Source organism: Homalodisca vitripennis, chromosome 3 (genome assembly GCF_021130785.1).
Source record: "Homalodisca vitripennis isolate AUS2020 chromosome 3, UT_GWSS_2.1, whole genome shotgun sequence".
Lineage (NCBI taxonomy): Eukaryota > Metazoa > Arthropoda > Insecta > Hemiptera > Cicadellidae > Homalodisca > Homalodisca vitripennis.
The window spans coordinates 109,822,873-109,847,521 of NC_060209.1; the positions used below are offsets into that span (position 1 = coordinate 109,822,873).

The 24,649-nt window shown below is 31.4% G+C and overlaps 2 protein-coding genes across 3 annotated transcripts in view; one reads left to right on the plus strand and one right to left on the minus strand.

Annotated features, from left to right (window-relative positions):
* Window positions 1-24,649, minus strand: part of LOC124357286 (Golgi-associated PDZ and coiled-coil motif-containing protein-like) — an 81,313-nt gene that overhangs the window by 33,487 nt on the left and 23,177 nt on the right. The gene's annotated exons all lie outside the window — the stretch shown is intronic.
* LOC124357285 lies at window positions 1,542-23,957 on the plus strand. Its single transcript, XM_046808933.1, has 9 exons — window positions 1,542-1,698; window positions 9,493-9,657; window positions 13,077-13,226; window positions 14,041-14,202; window positions 17,720-17,905; window positions 19,201-19,363; window positions 20,819-21,047; window positions 21,884-22,073; window positions 22,791-23,957. Exons 1-9 carry the CDS (start codon window positions 1,588-1,590, stop codon window positions 23,850-23,852), a joined length of 2,418 nt encoding a protein of 805 aa, XP_046664889.1. The 5' UTR covers window positions 1,542-1,587; the 3' UTR covers window positions 23,853-23,957.

Here is a 24,649-nt window from a genome sequence, read left to right on the forward strand (position 1 = left end):
CAAGTCGGGGACGCACTCTTCGTTGAGACCTGAAACTAAATTACATTTTTCATAAAACTTAAAGTTTAAAGATTTTCTCTTTAACTTGTTATTATAATAAATTATATTACATGAGTAAACAATATGAGGTAATCCTAGGTAATGTCCTCTATACGCAAGAGGAATTTCATCATCCGACACAGGTCCGTCATTTTTTCGAATCTTCGTCACTCTGCTCTGTATCTGAATTTCTGCAGGCATCGTCCTCTCTTTCTTCTATTTCATCTACGTCACTTCCAACATCAGTTTCAGCTCCAGTTTCAACATCGGATTCAACATCTTCTTGCAGGGCCTGGAGAATTCTGTTTTCATCCAACACTACACGCTCTGCCGCTCTAAAGGGAGCACTTGTACTTGAACCTTCAGCCATTTCACTTAGTTTTTGAACAATAACATAGAATAAAAAATTATATGCTATAAATGTTAATAAAAACACCATAAACGCTAAAAAAACACTGTTCAAAAAAATAATTTGATGTAAGACACTTTGACAATGAAAACGGTCGCTGCGGGTCACGGTGACCCACACGTGTCTATCCCGGACACCAGTCTCGCATAAACTGAACAAAACTGTCCTGAGTTATAGTGGGTGGGGAGGCAGGAAGGTATGCGAAAGGCCGGAAAAATTAATATTTTTGTATAGTCAGGATAGATGACAAAAGTCACGTGCGGGTCACTATGACCCACAGCGACCACTGCCGGGTTAATAACGTATAAATTTTTAATGGATATTTATAGTAAATTAGGAGTAAAATTCAGAGCTTATGCTGGAACAATCGTTGGTATAACACTCTTATATACCAGAAGTCACACAAGGAATTTGTAACGAGTAGCTTATGGTTTTATGAAAACAACTGTCCAGAATTAATCAAAATTTTTATTTATGCCTATTATAACAAATTACTGATAGATTACACGATGGCAAAATATTTTATTATCTTAAAAATAAACACAGCCTATAAAACAAAATTAACCTAATAATACTAAAAATAACACTAAAACCTCTATCAAGATTTAAATTACATTTAAAGTTGAAGCTGTTGAAATAAATATTGACATTGAATGATTACCGTTTATACCTAATTAGGGTAATTTGTCACAAATTATTTAAATATAATAATTCTATATTAGAAATTAATACTTTTGAATAACGAATATTGTCTATCATAACTCTCTTTAGATCTAGAAACACCCGTTCAAGTAATGCAATGTAAGAACAATCTCTTGTCAATCTTCGTCTAATGAAGCCGCGACGTGGACCTACCGGCAATAGGAGACTCACGTTGTGGAGGTCTACAATATCGAGCGGTCAAGAAGAAGCTAAATAGACAGATTAGGAGGGTACTGTGTTACTATAACAGATGTATACATACGGGCACGGTCAAGGTATCTTTCGGAGAAAGAAGGAGAGTTGAAGGATAAAGACGAGGGATGACTGTGACAGATGTCGGCAGGTGGGACAGATGGCGCGGCGGGTGGCGGTAGCGGTAGCAGCCAGCAGCAGCGGCCCGTGTCCGTCAGTCGGCAAGAGGTCAGCATCGGTGTAGGATGTGTGTGCGCGGCTGGCTGGCGGTGAGCGTGTGTGTGACGCTGATAACGATAACGAGAGTTACCGGTGCCCCCGACACTTCCACATGGATACGGCCACAGCCACAACAGGTAGGCATACTTTAGCACGAGTATCTTAGGCTTACTTCTGTGTTCTGCTATAACATTTACTTTATTCTTGTAATAAACTCACTTGAGACCACTCTTTTCGAAGAATAGGTTAACTCGAGTAATAAACCTGATAGACTAGTCCAGGTTTGTTTTTCCTTCCGCCAAAAAACTGCTCATCTTTAAAGTTTACATAATCAAAGCGATTTAACTCATCTTGTACCTAGTGTCCGTTGGAAGGTACTCACGCTAAAAGATCGTATATAGCTGTTCTACTGGTGTTATTAATTTTGTTAGAAATTAAGACATATAGAGGTTTTATGTAAAACAAATTAACTCGCGTCAAGCGCGTAAGTAATATTCCATAGATTTAACTTTAAAAATCACACTACAAAATATACATTACTAAACACTAAAGAACATACCGTAGAGCTAATAATAATACACTAACGAGTACTTCTATTCTATGAAAATGCACACAAATATTGTCAAATTTGCCATAATGTAGTATTTTATTATCAGCATACGTGCGAAGAATATTTTTAATAGCTACTCACATCTCGTAACTCTTGATAATAAATTATAATCTCCTCACTTTTCAAAATAATCAACTATGTATATTTTTCTGCATGCCAGAAGCCGCCTTTGTGTGTTTGATACAAACTTACCCGTTTATGAAATATAAATCAAAAAATAGATATTGTAAAATTGTGTTAAATAAATATACTGACTATAGAAACTTGTGAGATAATTAAGTTGCTCGCTTTCCCCCTGGTTATTCAATATAACAATTCATCGTATCTTTTTCAATTAAAGCAAACAAGACGAAATGGCAAACTACGCATAAAAATAGCCAATTGCAGCACTTCACTCCAATACTAATAATACGTTCTAAGCCACACGACTTCCTGTAGGATATTGAAACTGATATAAAACAAAATGTCAACTGAATCAGTATTGTGAAAATAAATTCAAGTTGGATTATTTTATTTTATTGTAAACAACTTTGCGTATGCATAACAATATTGTGTTACGAAGAATTATTGATAACATTAATTTTGTATTACGTTCTCGTCGGCGAGGAACTGATAGGCAGATATCCGACGTACACACGGTAATAAATTATAAGGGCATACAACATGCCAATTAAAAATTTACGATAACCGGAAAACTAATCAATCGGCTTCTACTGAAGTACATTTACTTATAATAATTTTATTGCTATTTGTGGACGATTGCCTAATCGAGATAGTAAATCATTAACAGACAATTGAATGAAGTGAAGCAAAGCAACAAAGGTCGCGACCATTGGAGGGTCGTTCTTTTCTAAGGAAGAACTATATAAGGAACTGCACGTGTATGTATTCATTAATACGTCTTTAAATTGGAATTTACAGAAAGGCCAAAACTTTAACAGTCTACGACACTGTATAGTTTATCTAAGCAGGGAACATTTTAATTGTAACATCACCTCCCTTCAATTCCTATATAAATATCACGAACGAACCAATCCGCGATTGAATTTGCGATATACTACAAAATGAATCGCGCAATGGTTTGTCAAATATTTATAAACTGCAAGAATGCCTACACCTGATGTGTGTGCGGATATCACGCACACTGGCAACCCATCAAAGCTGCGACGCGGCTCTACTCCCTGCCGTACAGCCCGCCACGCCGCGCCTCCGTATCATGCGTCCAGCATCGGTAAATACGGTCACTTCTCCGTATATCATACCATAAACTACTGACAGCTACATTCTTGCATCGTAACAATCCTTAAATAAGTATGTTTGAAAACCTCTACATCACTATGCTTGCACGAAATCAGTCCATTTTATAAGAAAAAGCGTTATTTTAATACATACTTATACTGACGGCCAAACAATTATGAAAACTATACAATATGCTGTACTTAACAGTTGAAAGAATTTGCTATTTGATAAAAGATTGGATTTTCGCTCAAATTGTATCATCTATCTATATATATAAAAGAAAGTCGTGTTAGTTACACTATTTATAAGTCAAGAACGGCTGATCCGATTTGGCTGAAAATTGGTAGGGAGGTAGCTAAGAACTGGGAGAAGGACATATGATACTTTTTATCCCGTTCCCGATTCAGGATTCCGCCCCACTGGTCTCTAAAAGTTACGGAAATACCCGTAAGAAATGCATTGCAGCAAACATATGTTATTAAGTGAAAGAGCCTTTTCAAATTTAATCAGCTGTTCTTTGTAAACATATATAATGCGATAAAAGAAATATATGTTTATATCATTTAATTACTATTTTAAATTTCTTTACACTTATAGTTTGAAAGCATAGAGTAAGCTTAAGAGAAACAGCAAATTTTGTTTCAACTGTTTCCGCAATCACTGTTAAACATAGACTTTACTATCCAGATAATACAATTCAAATTTGACGTAAAAATTCACCTTTAACTGCAATATTTATCTAATATAAACCATGCTCGTGCTTGATCAGAAGAGCAATGCAGATATCAAAATTACTATCTTACGTTGGCTACAAATATAAAGAATGTTATAAAACCAACCTTAGTTGTTGTTGTTGTTTTTTTTGTGTTTTTTTTTTTTTTTTGACAGAAGTATGGTTCTCAAAACTCCGTGTGTACATATTCTCTCAATCGAGACAATAAAGCAAGCTCAATCATGGCATCGGAGATATAACTAATTTGATCCAGAAGTGATACACGCGCAAAGCCTGAAATAAAAACCATACGCAATTTCGCTTAACACCTGAAGCTCATAATCATTAAACTGTAATAATATGTACCTAAAATATGCCTATTTTCGTTTCAAAAATTACATTGAGCGCCACCATTTATTACATTGTATGTGCGCTAATGAATTCCGACTTTTTGACTCCTGTCCACGATGGTCTAATATAGTTCAATTGTATACAAAAATCTCCATGATATTGGAGAAAAAATTCCAGTTATTTCACAGGTGCATATTGAGACTGTTTTAAAATTTAAATCTTAAATAGATCATGAGCTTGGAGTATCTTTCAGTGACTATCATTTATCTCAGAAGGGTAATAAAGACGTTCAAAAGAAATATGCCTCCTATGTCCCAATTTTTCTGTTGGAAATCGTGTGCGAAGCCGTGGGTATTTGGTTGTAATTGGTATTTTATTGAAAATGAAGAGTTTTCGTTATAAAATACTACGAATTTATTGACGAACTAGCTGTTACCCGCAGCCAATCGCGCATACTTGCTTTTACTAAGTAATATAAGGACTTCGGTTCTTAAGATTTGCGTGCGAAGCCGTGGGTAACAGCTAGTATATATAAAAGAAAGTCGTGTTAGTTACACTATTTATAACTCAAGAACGGCTGAACCGATTTGGCTGAAAATTGGTAGGGAGGTAGCTAAGGACTCGGAAAAGGACATAGGATACTTTTTATCCCGTTCCCGATTCAGGATTCCGCCCCACTGGTCTCTAAAAGTTACGGAAATACCCGTAAGAAATGCATTGCAGCAAACATATGTTACTAAGTGAAAGAGCCTGTTCAAATTTAATCAGCTGTTCTTTGTAAACATATATAATGCAACAAACAAATATGTTTATATAATTTAATTACGATTTTAAATTTCTTTACTTTTATAGTTTGAAAGCATAAAGTAAGCTTAAGAGAATCAGCAAATTTTGTTTCAATAAAATAAAAACCATACGCAATTTCGTTTAACATCTGGAGCTCATAATCATTAGACTGTAATAATATGTACCTAATATATGCCTATTTTCGTTTCAAAATTACATTGAGCGCCATCATTTATTACATCGTATTTGTGCAAATGAATTCGACTTTTGACTCCTGTTCACGCTGGGCTAATATAGTTCAATTGTATACAAAAATCATAGAATATTAGAGAAAAATTCCAGTTATTTCACAAGTGCATATTGAGACTGTTTTAAAATTTAAATCTTAAATAGTTCATGAGCTTGGAGTATCTTTCAGTGACTATTTATCTCAGAAGGGTAATAAGGACGTTCAAGAGAAATATGCCTCATATGTCCCAATTTTTCTGCAGGAAATCGCGTGCGAAGCCGTGGGTAACTGGGTATCTGGTTGTAATTGGTATTTTATTGAAAATCAAGAGTTTTCGTTATAAAATACTACGAATGTATTGACGAACTAGCTGTTACCCGCGGTTAATCGCGCATAATTTTATTGCTTTTACTAAGTAATATAAGGACTTCTAAAGATTGTGTGCGAAGCCGCGGGTAACAGCTAGTTTAAAATAAAAGCATAAATTACAATTTTCAAACCTTTAGTATGTAAAAAAAACTAAATGTAGGAAGTTGATATTATAGGTTATAGGGCAAGAAAGGTGTTGATTTAACTGTCTGATAATTTTGTTATGCTTCTAGTTAATTTAGTAGCTATAAAATCAGTTCAGGGGTTTTGCACTCAATATATGGTACATTAGCCATGATAAAATATTATAAAAATTACTACACATTCAACATGTTTTCATTAGTTTCCATCCACCAAACACAATTACAGCTTACAAAAATATTCCAAGTGTATTCCTAGTTCTTATTTCATAAGTTTAATTAAAGTGCAAAATCAAGAATTAAACAAAAAAAATTATGTTCTAAACAACAATGTACTGTACAATGTGCTTTCGACTTTTTTGTTTTGTTCTCAAAGTTTATGCGTACTGTTTACCACATCGTAATGGTAAAAATAGGTACACTTTTGATATATTATACTTCATTTGTTCAGCAGTTTTCTAATAAGAATGTTTTTGTGTTTCTCACCTCCACAAACCTTAATATGGTTTTTAAAAGTTGTAGGTATCTGGTGAGTTTTAGTCTCGGATCAAAAAGTATACCCGAGTTTGAACGTTAACCACAAAGTAACTAGAATAGGCAGGTAGTTACATTAATATTTAGCTTTTTTATTTCCACGTCTAGACTTATTTACAAAAAATATTTCATGTTTCTTTGTTGTAATAAAGATACCAGCTTTTAACAATTTTCAATCAAAATGCAACTTTTAAATTTGATAACTCGGAAACTTGTGATTATATTCACACAAAACTGTTTCCACTTTTACACCAAGTTATGTAAAAGTATACTATGTTTTGGATATGTAGTTTTGGAATTATATGAAAAGCTTTTTATCAAATTACTATTTTAACCTATAATTCTTAACTAAGTAGTTCAACAGGTTCGGTAATAGTCACGTTAAAGAGCTCATTTCATTTTGTAAACTACAATTTAATTTTAATTTCTAACACCTGTTTAATTGAACAGATTTAGTTAATTTATAGCAGCCGACACCTGCTCCTTTGAGTGCTTAAACTGCTAGACTTGCTCATCCCCTTGACTGCAAAGGAAGCCATAATAAGAATACAGTAGTACTAAGAATGATGAATTTTCTCAGTACTATACTAATAATTATTTATGATCAAAACTATAGCAATTCACTTAGAAATTGCGGTTTTTTACAAACAGTGTTAGAACCTAATTAGTAAGTACATCATTTTAGAAGAACATGAAGATTTGGTAGGTAAAAAAAGTAGATTACAATGTGTGGGGAGAGTCCCTTGTCATTATGTTTTGCCCCCAAGCTGATCCTAGTTCTAGGCGGCCCTGCTCAATTGTTTATAACACTTACAAATTTAAAAAAATACCAATCTTCTAACAACTGCATAGATGATAGACAGGTATACAATATTAAGCAAGCAAAACAAACCGTGTTACCCCGGGATGTGTTATCCTGTAGCTTTTAAGATTTGCAAAAGTTTGGCAGAAATAATAGCTGCTATGAAGCAGATGAAGGTTTGGCTGAAGTTGCAAAACAGCATGAAATACTGATAAGCGAAGTGAGTAATCTGGGGAGATATTGATATGATGAACAAAGAGCGGTCTGTGAGAAGAGTTCCAGGAACATGCCATACTATTTGACTCCATTTGACTTGAGAGTAAATTCAATATATATTTAGATACTGAAGTTAAACAGACTAAATATTACACATAGCCACTCATAATTTAGTTTTCAATATTTTAATTTGAGTACACTGGTCAAAAGAATAAATGTTTAAAATTATTTACTACCTTTTACAATCAAATAGATTAACTTGCATAAGTAATAACAATACATAGTAATATGAACTGTTTCTTTCCAAGGTACTTAAGTTATTTTAAACACTTAAACATAGTATGTTAATTTATGTTGAGGATATGAAGAACTATCCAAAAGCCAATTGATAAAACACGTTTAAAAATATCTCTTGACAAACCTTATTTCCTTTATAGGTGGTATATGCAAAATAATGTATTCATTCATAGATTGTAATTAAAATTATTTGTGACACAGTGGGAATGCATCTTCAGTTCTGTGTTCAGATGCAACCCAGAGGTGTTTATTTAAAAACACTCTCAGGTAGATCCTCTATAATGTGTATATTTTTTTCTAATGCCATTTAAAAGCGTCTTTTAAAAGGCATTAAAGAGCTCAATGTCTTCTCTACATTTTTTGTGTTTCTAAGGCATATATTTTTTATGAAAACAGTAATTTCCTTTTCTGATTCTCCTCCCATTATTATCAATAGATTTTTTTATCTATAAAGGGAAGTTAACAAGTAAAATAAGTAGTCTTGCATGTGTTGGAATTCTTTAGATCTCTAATGACCACAAGCAAAAATTTACATAATTCATAAAAATGTTATAAATTTGTGTTAAATATGAAGTTTAAATAGTTTAAATTTGTATTCAAGTACTTTCTTGCTGATCAATACACCAGTATATAGTAGTTATTATTGTTATTTTATTACTTATAATGTCCATTGTTACATATTAAAGAAGCATATTTAGAGATGTACTAGAGATGATATTTCATGTGTCTTGTGGTGGCCTTATTATTAGTAAGGTTGTGCAGAGTCTTTGAGGTTAGCAATTCTGAATTAAAATGACAATTAGTTGTCTGGTTAAACTTTCTGATTGGCCGATTTGAATCTGACTTCCTCTACAACATCTCGTCAACCGCCACAATGGAGTTGTTGAGAAGAATTCCATCCATATATACCGTTGTGTGTCTGTCAGGTTTTGACGAGAACAGGATTAATTCTTTATAATATTCTAATTTAATATCATAGTATACAAATATGTAGCTTTGTTGTAATTGGAATTGATCTTAAATCTTTATAATTCTGTTGCTTATAATTTTCTTATTTTTTATTTTCTCCTTGGTTTTCTGGTTTGATTCCCAGACATGTAATGGGTATTTTGGTATATTTCATTTACCTCTCCATTTTATTTCAAATTCACATAAGTACTCTGCATGTTAATCACCTCAAGATGAATAATGGCCTCAGTTTGTTAAGTCAAGCTTTCACCAGTAAACACTATAAAACAATGATCCTTGAGATTGACAGATTTTCTCTAAATTTCTATGGTAGTCTCTCCTTAATGTAAATTTTAAAACTTTACACTAGTCTAATATAATTTTAGAAGTTATTTTGCCTGTTCTGTAATAGAGTACTGTAGTACTACAATTTGGACTGACTTTCCCTCTAAAACCTGTGTATTCGTAAGTTTGTTCTCTACTAGTTAAAAACGTTTACACTCAATCATATAAACTTAGTAGACTCTCAATAGTCTTATGATCTCAATAGACAAGACACTGCACACGCTAGAGAATGCCAGGTGGGAAACAACACTGAAGCAAGTGGAACAATGACTAGACCCCTTGGAAACTGTGTACGAGTCAGTTTGTTGTATCCTAGTTACAAATTTCGTCACTTAATCATGTAAAATTTGCAGACTCTCCATGGTCTGATGGTATCAATAGATGAGAGACTGCACACTCTAGAGAATGCCAGGTGGGAGACAACACTGAAGCAAGTGGAACAACGACTCGACTCCTTGGAAACCGCCATCAGGAGGTTAGACTCCACATTCCAGGATCGTTTGGATAAGTTTGAGAGAGTAAGTTACTGTAGTATTGGAAGGGTTTTGCTCAACTTAAGTTATCAGTAATATAATTTCTTCTTGATCAGACATTGCACATTAAGTCAGTAATTGATTTAATAACAAACTGAATTTTACAGTTGTATTTCTTTAATTATATTTGACAAACTGTTAATGTTTTATTTTAGTATTTAACTCACCAAATCAAATTGAGAATTATATATATAATATTGATTTTTACAGTTGTATTTCTTTATGTTTGACAAACCGTTAATGTTTTATTTTAGTATTTAACTCACAAAATCAAATGGAGAATTATGTGTATATATATATATATATATATATATATATATATATATACACATATATATGGAAAGTTTTGTAAATGAATACAGCATGTCTGTATTATATCTAGGTGTATCATCTTATAAATTCGTTCAAGACAAATCTGACTACATATTAATATGTATTCATATTTCTTCAAAAGAAAGAGAACAACTATTTATTTTGAATTAATGTTATTAATTATTAATAACAATAATTCAAACTAAATCACTGTTATATTTTTTACTACCTCTCTGAAAAAACTGATAGTTTTAAGAAGAGGTATTTACAGGTCACATAAAGAATTTTATCATTCAAATTTATCTATTAACAAAATACTCCAGTTAAATACATAATGAATGCTCTGTACACAAAATGTTGGCTTTATAGTAGGACTACCCATCATGAAAAAGTCCTGTTCATCTCCAACATAAAAGTACAGTGGGGCTACTGGTAACAACATAACACATTATATCCAAACCAGTTCCACAACACAAATTATATGAGCCACTTTGCATATAATCTGTCGATCTACTGCAGTGAAGTGTTTTATCTGTGGTTTTCATACCCCCAGGTTCAGGTTTGATTTTATGTATTACTGATAATTCAGAAAACTACATACATACAATTTATTAAATTTTAAATATGTAAATTGTAATATTTAAGATTCATCAATAGCAATTAGTTGAACATGTTTATCTATTTTAATAAATTATGTTACCATTCCCTAATTTTATTTTCATAAATTGTTTAATGACAAATAAAACTTAACTTCAACTAATCTTACAAATTATCTCCGAACTACATATTTCAACTTGCTACAGACCACTGACCTTGTTCTTGGTCAGACCACTGACCAAGAACAAGTACAATGGATCTTTATGACGTGATTAAAATCCTAATAACAATTAGTATTTTTCCATTATCTAATAGAATGTTTGATAAAAATGACACTGTACTAGTAGTAATACTAGAAACCAACTGGAAGGTACAATAAAAATTGTGTCAGAGACAGAACTGTTAAAGCACAGAAGATTTGAGGCCTTAACAAATCAACAAGTCGCAACAAAACCGATGTTTATAAAACAACATGTAAGATCTACAACGTAAGCCAGTGTGGTAAACAAAACACCAATAAACTGCAGAAATAGCAGAGAGAACAGCTGCGGAGAGAGGAATGTTGAGAGATTCCAGACATGCAACATTGAGCAGCTATCAGTAGAGGCAGGCAGGCTGGCCACTACATTCTGACAATGAATACAACAGCTAAGGTTAAATTTTTTTACTTGAGTTTCAATGCCAGTAACATATGAAAACCTTGTATGAAAGTAAAATTCTTAATGACTTTATTCTTAATGATTGGATAAAATCATAAGAAATAATTTTATTAACCCAGTGCAATCAAATCAAGACACATAGAGAAATATTTAATTACGAAAATATCAGGCACCTCCAGCTTGATACTGGAAAGTGTTTCGTTCCTCTTCCATTCCTTGACAAAATATCATCAAATACTTCAGTAATATCCACTAAAGAGAGAAACACAGTATATTCACATTACCTTATTACTAATTTTATGTACACGGTTTTCAATTTTTAAGACAATTTTCTGAAAATAATTCCCAGGTTTCCTGAGTTTGCTCCCCTTCTCTGAATCATATTTAGGGTATACACCTTTTTAATGTGGGATCTGAATGACATTGATCTGTTCATCTTGCCCACAAATGTTATAATAATATGAGATCAAAGTTAAGTCTTCTAAGCACTTGGTTTCCAAGTTTTGAATTACAAGACAATACAGTGTGTACCAGTCTACAACTATTTTGTCTAAAATTTCAAGAAGATGAGGAATAACAGCAGTAATCTACCCAATCGACCCACTGGTACTTGTAAGACAGGAAGAGCCCACTATAGGATCTTAGATGTTTGTTTAGACTGAGGGTGGCTCCAGGCTGTGAGGGTGTCTTTATAAACAAACAATGGCACAAGGCATGTTTCACACCTAATTACATAGTAAATACCTTACTGTTCCAAGTCATCATAGGGAGTTTATAACACAGAAGTAGCAGAGAGAACAGCTGCAGAGAGAAGTACGTTAAGAGATTCCAGGCATGCAACATTGAGTGTGTTTATAATTTTACATTAATATTTTTATTGCCATATATATTATTTATTTATTTTCCTAAGCGTGAGTCAATAAAAAGAATTGAGACTAAAGAGAGATTCCAGATGACTTATAAGACTTGCCATCACATTACTTCCAATCGTTTGAATACTACATAAGAAATAATATTTAAGATTTTATTATTTTTACGAGAACAATATTACTAATTTATTCATAAAACTTTGTTTGAAAGAAAATGAATATGTACTTTATAATTATAAAATTCTTGATAACTTTAAAATACAAATAGAGTTACTAAAAAGTTTAGTAGTGCAATATTATACATTGAAGACAATAGTTGTACCTTGCTCAAGATCAATTTCATTTAAAAAATTAATTTTTAAAATATTTAATAAAACCAACAAGTTAATTCGGATGATCCCTATGTCCTAGCTTGCCAACAGCACATGAAGCACTAAACCTTTTGTGCAATACCCATCAACATAATCCTATACTATGATTGTGCTTGTTTGTACTTACAGAGATTAGCGCTAATATTCGTGTGGTGGAAAATATATTAACTTTACAAACATACAAACGTGATAACATGTTTATTTGGTATAATAACTACATTTGTATACATTTTATTTTTGAATGCTTTGAATTAAAAATCTACTCTACTGTAATTTCCAAAAATTATGACACTTCTATCATAAAATTTATAATATACAATAAATTAATAATTGTGAGATTTCAAAAATATTCAAAATATTTTGAATGTGATTTTGACAATTTGTTAAGCATTAGTTATTAACCTCTTATACACCTATTTTCCCTCAGTGGTGAAATACAATACTTAAAATGTATAATTTGTTGTATATAACAGAAATTAAGAAAATGGTCTTTAAAAAAGAGTTTCTATATTAGCGGTTTAAACAAGATTGTTATCTGAACAATATTTTTTATATACAAACCACTTACTCATATTTTATCAATTTTTTTATTTAAGAATCTGAACTCTAACGAGCTCAAGGATGAACTGATGGTGGAAAAGCTAACCCACAAAGTGCGAGATATCCTGGATATGAGTTACGATCGCTACAATCGTCGGGTAGGATACACAGAAGAGAGACTAGAAATTTCTTTCAAAAAAGTGCAAGTAAGTAAGTGATTTTACTATCCTTTATTTAAGATATTCTACTTAAACAGACAATTAAAATATTAATTTCAATACAAAGGAAGGAAACATACTCTATAAAATATATTAAGTTTTTAAAATGTTTTACATTATAGCTGCTGCTTAAGATTTGTTTGGAAAGGACAATTTTCCAGCACGGATGTCCTTTCAGATAATGTTTTAATACAATCTTAATTTCACAACAAAAGTAACACTTGTTTAATTATTCAAAGACATATACTGTATATGATATTGATTTGAGAGAAACTACTTATCAATTATGTTTGTACTTTTATCATTATTCAATAGATAATAAAAAGTGCACTGGTTTTTGTTATTATTACATATTTCGACCTCCTCGGGATTCGAACCCGTGATCTCTCGGTTAGAGAGCCGAGACTATAACCACTAGTCTACGGAGGAGGACTAGTGGTTATTCTAACGTCAAAATTCATTGCAGAAACAACATGATTGTGTGAGAAATAAAACAGATAATTTTTATACACAGTCAATATATCTGGAAATTATACAAATACTTTCGTAATCAGACAGTATTTCAACTTATGTATGACGAATGGATACAACATTCTAATAACTATACTTGACACATGACTTAAGTAATTTAATATATAAAAGTAACTTGTCAACTAAAAATTTTCTTATTTATACTTAGCAGTTAGAATATATTTTATACCTAAAGTTCATAAAAGGACATCCTTTAGAAAATAATCTAAAACAATTGTGAAGGATCTTGAATGACACAAAGTTATATTTGAAAAGGTCTGTTATGCTTTAGATGAGCGTTGAAGGAAGTTTAAACAGAATAGAAAAGGGACAAGATGATATCCAAACAGAAATTGAGGAAGCTTTCACACTTTTAGAGGAGCTGAAGAGTCAATCGTCAAATACAGAAGACAAACTGAACTCTACTCACAAAGCGATACAACAACATTTACAGGTAACAAACACTACCTCAGTCATCTAGAACTAATCTTACTATATATCTAGAACTAGTCTTACTATATATGAGACTTGTATTGGGGATCAGAGGAAATCTTTGACCTTCTGGATCCCACCTAGGACTTAGATTAACTCTAGAACTGCTCAAGCATCTTCTCTACACTGGCAGACCTATTTAAAATTATACACAAGGGTTTCTTTTGAACTTCAATAACAGATCTGTTTTTATGAAAATTACCTAATTAATTTTTCTACAATTAAATTAATCTATATACAAAAATATAATTTCATAAACTCATACAAATTTACAAAAACTCATTGATAGAAAAAGTTTGCTTGAAAGTGTAAATGAGTGTTGCCTGGTTCATCTAAATTTTTGCATAAATGAAAACATTAAAAAGATACCAAATTAATGTATAAATAAGAAAATATAGAAACTGTGTTGATATTTTAAAAAGAAAATGAATAAGATTAATTTATAAAGTATTACCAAATTATGAAACATTTTTCTCCACGCCCAGTCAAAATTTTTTAATTTTTAAATATACTTCCAAATTGTTTAGTGGCACAATCATTTCAAAAGTACATGTTACTCAATGAGTAAACTTTTTTTATTGTTTTGCAGTAAAAATGATCAAAAAAGTGTTAAATAAATGTTAATTTGTATTAAAAAAAACACATCGTCTTATTACTTAGTAAAAAATTTACAAAAACACAAAATTACTGCATAATTAAGAATTTTAACTTTAATTCTTATAGAAAATCATATTTCATACAATAGTTAGATTATGGCATTTGTTTTCAGCATATTCAAATATTGGTGGCTGCCAATTTTTTATGTCATACGCTATGAACATACATTTTCATGTTTACATCAAACAAAACACAATTCTTTGAAATATGAGTACCTGTTATTGATAGTTTGGTTCATTAGAAACACGTAGATAACATATTTATAGCCGTTTCAATTCCAATTTATGGTTAAAAACGTAATAGAAACAGAAACATTGAACAACTGCACATCCAGAGGCAGTATCAATAATTATACAGCATTCAAACAGATATGATTCACAGGGCAGTTAGAGCGTTCAGAAAAAAAATATTACTTTATTAACAAGATAGTGAAAACAAAAATCTGATTATGAAGTTTTGATGGCATTATATTTATAGTTTCCTCTTATTCTCTACAACTTAGCAATTCTTAAAAATGTATCTGTTCAGAATATGTACTCTATTTTTGCCTTTAGTTAATCACATTAATGTTATTTGTGATACAACTCAGATTCTAATGTTATTCAATGATTGTCTATTCATATGAATTAATAATTTGTTTAAATGGAAGAACAAATATTCATAATATCAACACTATGTTGATGGAATTGTGTTATAATTTTATACTGAGTGTTTTATGGCATACACTTAGAGTGAAATACTGAATATGTACAGTCAGCTAATGCTCCAGTTTTTTCTGGAAAACCTAAAGCTCAGCTAATTGGGGCAGGATGGATGGGGGATGACTTATACTGTTTGATTCAGTAGAGAGGGTTTGTGTTTCTGAGTCTCTAACTAAGGGTTTGTTAAGATTGACATTGCTAATATTTGAGTTTTTTGGCTGGTATATAAGGGTCTGTAAATGAGCCATTTTTTCATAATTATGAATAATCCGCTCTTTCTCAGTGTCTTGATCTACGTACAAAAGTTCTAGTTCATTACATAATTCCTTTTCTTTCAAGAGCTGCAGTTCAAGTTGCCTTATGGTATCACCCAAATAAATAGTTCTGTCTATTAACGCTGATTTTTCTTTCTCCAGTTCTTCTATCTGAACTTCTAACTTTATCTTGACAAAGTCGGTTGACTCAGTAATATGTTTTGCTAGTTCAGAGTTTTTTTAAGTAATTTCAAACAGGTCCTGCTTAAGCTTACTATTTTCAGCAAGGAGAGTTGAGCCTACCTCTGCTGCCAAAGTAAGTGATGTTTCAAGGTCAGTGTCACAAATGTTTTCAATACCTTTGATTTTATTCTCAACATATTCAACAGTGTCTAGTCTATGAGGTGGGCTACAATCAATGGCAATAGCTCTGCTGTCAATGTTATCCTGTTGGTTACTTGAGGAACTGCGGTCTACTTTATCTATTGAGTGGTTATTGTCTATACAACTAAAAGCTTGCTCTGCCTCTGATAGAGCTTAGTTAAAAAGTGTATTCCTAAAATTGTCCATTTGTGAGATGCCAAAACTATGAATATGTTCAGAGTAGGAAAAAAGGATATATTCCTTTACTTCTAAAGTTGTACTATCACCAAAAAATGATATTTTGAACTTTAATGGTTTATTTTTCTTTTTGATAACTTGAGAGATTTTAGCTGGCCAGTGTCTACATCCTTTTATTTTTGCAAAAACGATATCTCCTGATTTAAAATTTGTATCCGTCATGCTGTTTGGTAAATTAATCAAATTTATCTGATGAATTGGTAACTTAATTTGGCAGTGTCCAGCTATGCAGTGTAATGCATCCCATGAGAAAGGTCAGTGATGGAATTTGCACAGCTGGCAGTATCAGCAGTCAGCAGTAGCCCACTTGTCATCAATATGTCTACTTTGTGCTATGTCTTGATTATTTGTTAGCCTTTTATACTTCTTTTAGGTGTTTCTTTAGTTTTGTTACATAAAGTTCTAAGATATTATACATTTCAGAAAGTATTAAGTGTGATGATAGCTTGATGAAATAGGCTTAAATTGTTGATTAAGTGGGTGTATGTGGCATATGATATATAAGGCCACTTATTATTTGTATTTTCTTCCTTCAATTTAACAGTTTCCTTATAAAATTTTCTTAGCCTCATCTTACGTGTCTTAAGCTTGAGTAGTGAGTGAATTCAGTAAGTGTATGTGTCGTTTTACCTACTGAATATCACTAAAATAGGGGAGCACTTTCACAGAGAATGTTATGTGTCTGCTATCTTGGATTGGGAAGCTTAGAGGCAAAAATAACCTTCTAGAAGTCATGATGAATAAAACAGACCAAGGAAAATAAAACCGATGACAATTTAATAAAAATAGAACAAACAACCATATTGGATAACTATCAATAGCTGATACTATTTATATGATTAAAGAAATTTAGGTTTGTTGATAGTTAGAATGATAATATGATTTTAATCCACATTGCTAGTATACCCCATTATGTTAAATTTACAGTAAATGTGAAAAAGTAAAATTGGAACATTATGAACATTAATTTAAAAGTACATTAATAACTGTTAATTAATAAATGAGCTCTTATTTATGCATGCAGGTAACTTCAATTCCGATATTATTTTCACTCACAGACTTCAATGTTCTACTTGGTTGAATAAAGAAAATTGTAAAAAACCAAGTTGAAAAAACAATGCCATTTACCAAAATATTTATTTGAATCAAAGCCAATATTTGTTAATACATATTTATATTATTTTAATGGAAATATACTAATAACCTATAAGATGCTATTTTCAAAATATATGTTCTTCATGTGTAGACGCTGATTGTGCCAAACAACGAGCAGCTACAGAGGATTTCAGGGTCTCTGGAAAACTTGGGTTCCAGACTTAACAGCAGTAACCTGGTAGCCTGGGGTAGCCAAAATGATGGGCCACAGGTCAACGATGTCATCACTACTATACGCTCGGAGATCAATTTGGAAGGCACCAAATTTACCAACAAGGTCAGGATAATATTCATTGATACAAGAAGAATTCTATATTTTATTATATATGTCAATATGTACTAATTAGGATCAAAAATCTAATGTTGGTAGAAAAATAGCTCATTTCATATATAATGATACTTGAATTAGATCACTGCAACTTAAATTAGAAAATATCTTGTTATTAACTCAAATTTTACAGATGATGAACAATACTATACAATGCTTCTCTCAAGGAGGTTGCTTTGAGTTACTTAAACAGGTTTCCTGATGACAAACAGTGAACAAAGTGGATTTTGATCATTTGGATTTGTTCTCTGTGCAAATCAAGAATTACAGATGAAGCCAAGAAGTGTCTAATCATAATCAATGAATTTGTTTGATGAATACGAAAAATAACCAGAACAACTGGTTAAAAACATTTTTATATTTTAAAAAATTTATTTACAAAAAACATAATTTATCTTCACCAAAATGATTAAAAACTGATTATTTATTATGATGTATACCATGTTTACTTATTGCCTACAATCTAATGAAAGCCAATATGAGTAGATTTAAGATATTAAATAATAAAGAAACTTTCTGCTCTAACGGTAATGTTTAAAACAATAATTGAAGTACACAAAAGTACTTATGTACGAAAGTAACCTAGATGTAATGTATGAATCCAAAATTTTAGCTTATTTTCTTCTTTGACAATTGCTATAACATGTACATGTTCTAAAGCAATAAAATTATTATTATTATTATTATTATTACAATTCCAGATATATTCGTAACATCAAATGTAACGATCCCGTAACTTTAACCAGTAAGGGATAATATAGGGAAAAGTGGAGAAGGATGGTGTCTTTGAAGTCACTTGTTAATGATCTGACCAGATCTAGCAATTCAACACAACGAAAGATGCTGGACCAAGTGAGGTCATTGATCATCACTAATTGGAGATAACTGCATTTTTGAGTTTGTTGTACAGGTAAACAACATGTACAATGATTTATGTAGAGAAGGATGGTGTCTTTGGAGTCACTTGTCAAGGATTTGACCAGATCCACCAACTCAACACATGAAAGATGCTGGACCAAGTGAGGTCACCGATCATCACTAATTGGAGATAACTACATTTTTGAGTTTGCTGTACAGGTAAACAACATGTACAATGATTTATGTAGAGAAGGATGGTGTCTTTGGAGTCACTTGTCAAGGATTTGACCAGATCCAGCAACTCAACACATGAAAGATGCTGGACCAAGTGAGGTCACTGATCATCACTAATTGGAGATAACTACATTTTTGAGTTTGCTGTACAGGTAAACAACATGTACAATGATATGTGGAGAAGGATGGTGTCTTTGGAGTCACTTGTCAAGGATTTGACTAGATCCAGCAACTCAACACAACGAGAGATGATGGACCAAGTGAGGTCACTGATCCTTGATGACCGAAGAGACTTCGCTGCTGACTCTCAAGAAAGTAAGATCATCACTTTTGTAATTTTAAATGCACTGAAAGCTCAAATTTAAGTGTTTATATATTGTACTAGTTTTTAAAACAAATACGGACAAAATTGGACAAAATATAAAAACATTTTATCTAAAGAGACAATATTAAAAATCATCTGTTACACCAAGAATATTAATATATTTTAGTATTCTATATGTTTCAATGTAGTATGATATTTCATTAATCTGCTTTATTATTCCCATTTTTTGATCATTTTATCATATGGAATAAAGAAGTTTAAGTACAGTTTTAAGTGTACTTCATGTACAGTTGCTGGAATAAACATTCATTCATTCAGTACTGTATAAGATTGATAGTACTGATTAAAATTGCTTTAGTCACTGTCACATACAGGATTTTAACTTGCGATATTTTTAACTCAGATTTGTAGCCTTTTAACATCTAGTATGGCCATTGGATTTACGCACATAACAGATATGATTTACGCACACTTACTTTTACAGAACAGAGATGAACTTTGGTGTTAATAATACAATTTTTGTTTATAAAAAGAAGTAATTAAAGTGTTGGCCAATTGATTTTTTTGTAATATGTTAAATAGTTCTTTATAAACTCTGCATAAAAAAAAAATAATAAGATGTCTTTCATTTTAGACATAAAATAATAAAATTTTTTACCCTTGATTTTATCTAATTTTATCCAATAATAATTTTTAAGAGCACCTTCATTGACAATAACAATCATTTCAGAGGTAACAGTTATTAATGTACCGGTTCTACTGGTGGCCACCTTGATTACAACCCCATAAGAACGATGTAAAACCACATACATTTTTACAACCTTTTTTTTACTCATAGACTTTATGAGAGATACTTCATTTTAAAGATATAATTAGTATGCACCAAAACACTTTTTAGCTTTTTTTGTAGGTTATTCAGAAAAAAATCTTGTACTCTACATAACTGAGGTATTAAAAAATCTAAACTTCATCAAAGACAAAAAAAGTTTTTGGGATCTGTATTAATTATATTTTTACAATCTCACATTAAGCTAAAATAAAAAATAAGAGCGTAAAAGTGCATGAGGTTTAACTTTGTTCTTAGTGGAAAGTCCTCAAGCAGACAGGAGACTAGAGGTTATCAAGGTGAAGAAATCAACATGTGACAGATCACATTGTAGCATTTTACCATGACTTTGAGAATTTCTTTATATTTTTGTTAGCTGCAGTTCTAGTTGTATGTACTGGGAAAGGTAAAATAAGTTTCCGTGTTGTTAGCACTGCCAGAAATAAAAATATACAGAAATTCTCAAAAGTATAGGAAACTACCACAGGAGATAAAATCTATCACGTTAATTTCTTCATACTTCATACTTTTGAGATTGTGTTTTGAAAGCCTCTCTAAAGAAATGTAATGTAAAAGTTAGTTTTAAAAAATTCATGAAAAGTTTCATTAAATATTTCAGATTTTATGGAAGTGGCACTGGACGCATTGGAACGCAAATTACAGCGGAAATTGATAGACCTGGGTCGCAAAGTAGACGATCGATTGAACAGTCTTGGAGCTACCCAAAACCTTCTCATGGACAGCTGCTTTGATGGTGGTATCTGCCGCGACCTAGACTCAAGGCTTTCACAAGTCTTGGAGAGGATATTTGATGTTTTCTCAGACAAAATACAGAGCTTTTATAACAAGTAAGACGTCATATATATTAATCTATAAATTTTACACATCACAATTTAACATTTTTTATAAAAAATAACATTCTATTAAATCAAATCAGTTTAGTAAAACATTAATGAGTTTTGATAATTCAATTTTCATAATAAATTTGCAACTTATCCTTTGGAAATTTATAGAAATACTTTGTTTACATTGATTTTAGGTTTTTCTTCAAAAAATATTTACTGTTATTTTAGTTAGAGAAATTAATAATTATTATTACATTTGTCATTTACATAAAGAGGACAAATTATCTTATAGATAGTGTTTATATTATATAGAAATGTTCAGTGTTTACATAGGCCAATGCCAAACTATTTTATACAGTGCTTGAACTGCAGGGAGCATCATTATATTACAAATAATACAAAACTAAATAACAATTATTGAGAAAGGATTCAACTTTTGCCACATCTCCACATTGATTCATCAATATATTTTTCAATGTTTCCACTCCTGGTGATTGGTGTGGGTGTGTGGGTGTGGGTGTGCGTGTGCATGTGCGTGTGTGTGTGTGTGTGTGTGTGTGTGTGTGTGTGTGTGTGTGTAATTTTGAGATACACAAAAATAAGTTAAAGTTTGTAACTAGATAATTGCAATTAATCTTTTCATTGATCTTCACTGATGACAACCCTTTCACTTTTTCAGTAAAATGAGTCTAATACAGGTGGAAAGTTACAAATGTACTTGTAATAGTTTTTAGCTAATGCGAATTTTACTTTGAACTCTCTCTTTCTAATTTTAAACACGGTTATTTAGAAATTAGTGGTTTAATACAATAATCTAAGACTAAATTACATTGTTACAGAACATATGAAACGGATGAATTGGTGGTTGAGATGATGGAACTGGTAAAGAATCAACATAGTCAGCTGATCAGAACTGTAACTCATAACACCAACATGGTAGTAACACTGGCCAAGGACAGCAGTGATGCCAACAAGCTCTTACATAACTCTGTGACTCAGCTCTCTGAGAAAACAGAGTACAATTTCCAGGTAGGTATAATAAAATCTTTCTTATTACAAAAAGAAAACCGAGAATAGGACACTGAGGAAAGTGCTTGCAGAGATAGTAAAGAAAAAGTGAGTTCAATCTACCATTTCAGATAGAAGCCAAAAATGTCTTTAACGATCCCAGATATAATCAGGTCAATATACTCATTCAATATACTGACACAGGGACTACTTTGATCTTTGTTTACTTACAGAAATTTAGGAATTTGGTTGACTTTGCAAGTGAATGCTTATTTTAAATATATTCTGAATTTATTTACAGAACTCTAACAGGAACTTTTCCTTGCCATTTCCTGGATGAGAATATTTTAATTCACAAAAAGGAGATAAATAACTAATTATGTTATCAAAATGTCTTAGTAATGATTTAATTTACTAGGGCATTTAAAGAATTTTTAAATCAATTACATTAAAATGTGTAACAATTATGTTTTTTATGTCCTGTGGTATTCAGCTACTATAACATTCAGTTAAGGTCCATGTTGGTACTACATACTTGTACTGTCAAAGGCAAAATTATCTCAACTAAAAAAGAACAAAACACCAAATTTGTGGATGTATATTTCCTATTCAATAAATTGCTACAAATGTCTTAATTTTTGTATGTAATATTACTTGTAAAGTTTAGGTTAAAATTACGTACACTTATGTAATCAGCGAAATAACATTCATTCAGAGCTTATACTTTGCTTTTTACAGGAACTACTTGATGAAGTTCAAGATATATCTAACACCAGTGGAAAAATCTGTGCAGAAGGTGATAAACTTAATGAAGAAATAATTTATGACGTGCAACAATCTGTTCCAGTTCCCAAAAATATTACTGAAGTTAAAATTATTACTTTAAATAAAACAAAATCTACAGAGGATAAAACACCTAAGCAGCATGACCCAGGTGTTTTGAAAATAACATCTGATGAGATAGAATCATTGGGTGAGAAAAGTTCTTTAGCTACCAATCCATCTCCTATTGGAATAACACTTAATACAACAATGATGGTTGATTCATCTATCATGCAAGTGATTGGCATGATATCACCAAATTTAACTGAAGATCAGTTAGAAACATTCTTGCAATATCTCAACAATTCAGTAAGCCTTGAAGGTTTGGAAGCCATAATCCAAAACACTGAAGCTGAAGCTGAACAAGATGTAGGCTTACTTGATAGTACAAGTGACGAAATATACGATTCCGAATCATTTAATAAGACCAACTTTCTTACCGATGTTAATGTAGTAGTAAGTAAAATAACTAATGCAACTTATAAAAATGCTGAAGAAAAATATGTTTCAGAGGAGAACAATGATGAAATTGATCATGATTTAATGAGTTATGCAGAGATCACAGAAAATTCTAAAGAAATTGACAGCAAGGAAATTATAAAAGAAAACCTGAACCAAACAGAAGTTTTAGAGGTTTCACCTCTAATACAGGAACAAATAAAAGTGTATGGCTTATTGATGAAGATGAAATATGGAAATTTAAATACAACAGAACTGTGGTTGGAAATCTCGAAAAATAAAGGTAATGGTAAAAAAGCAGAACAACTGTGTGTTTTAGAAAAGCTGTGTTATGGGGAAAAAACAACTAAAAATGTTAAACCAGAATATATAAACAATGTAATGAGAAACAGACTCATTTTTATAAATCAGACCATAAATGATGTATATTTATATGAGAAAATAGAAGATATTTGTAATATGATGACAGAGTCATTACAAACTAAAAATACTGGTAAAAATATTTTATCTGATGGCTAAATGTTTTATGTATTGAAACCATACGGAAAACTGTGCCATGATTAAAACACCAAACTTATACTAAACTTTATGGTTGTATTAATTCTATTAAAGTTGTAATAACAATATTTGTTATTTATGACCTTCCCACTACAAATTCTCTGTCCTACCTTATTGTACACTCCAAAACATTCTATTATACAAAGAAAACTTGACAACTCAAACCTGAAATGACAATTTAAAAAATTTGAGTAAACAAGGTTTGAGTTAAAAAGTGTGCTACGTATCTCATTCAAAAACGTCTATGATGTCATATAACATAGAGCACTAAAGTTAACAGGTGACTTTATAGCCAGTGACAAGAGTTGATGATTTTTAATAACAAAATAAAAGCTTTAATGGCAATTGTTCATTTGCTTATTAGAACATTTCCTAAATTTCAATTTATTGAGGTTTTCCTTTCCAAACTTCAAGTTATAGAGTCAAATTTATTTAAATTTAGATTTAGAGAGCTCTGTATAGTTGAAATTTCGAGTTATAGAGGGCTAAAGTACTGTTCCAGGTAGTATAAAATTTGCCATCATTATGTTTATAGCACAATACTCAAGTTGTTAGGGAGAAATTAACATTGACTATAATGAGGAGTTCAAAGGGATTTGAAAACATTTGAATTATCAGGAATTTTTCGTTATTGCTGATCAATTTATTAAGGTTTAACTGTACCACATTTTCAAGGTACAGTTGTGACTAACACTACTTAAGAGTGAAAAAAAATGTTTAATTAGTATACCATCAACCAGAGTGTTCCTAATATAACC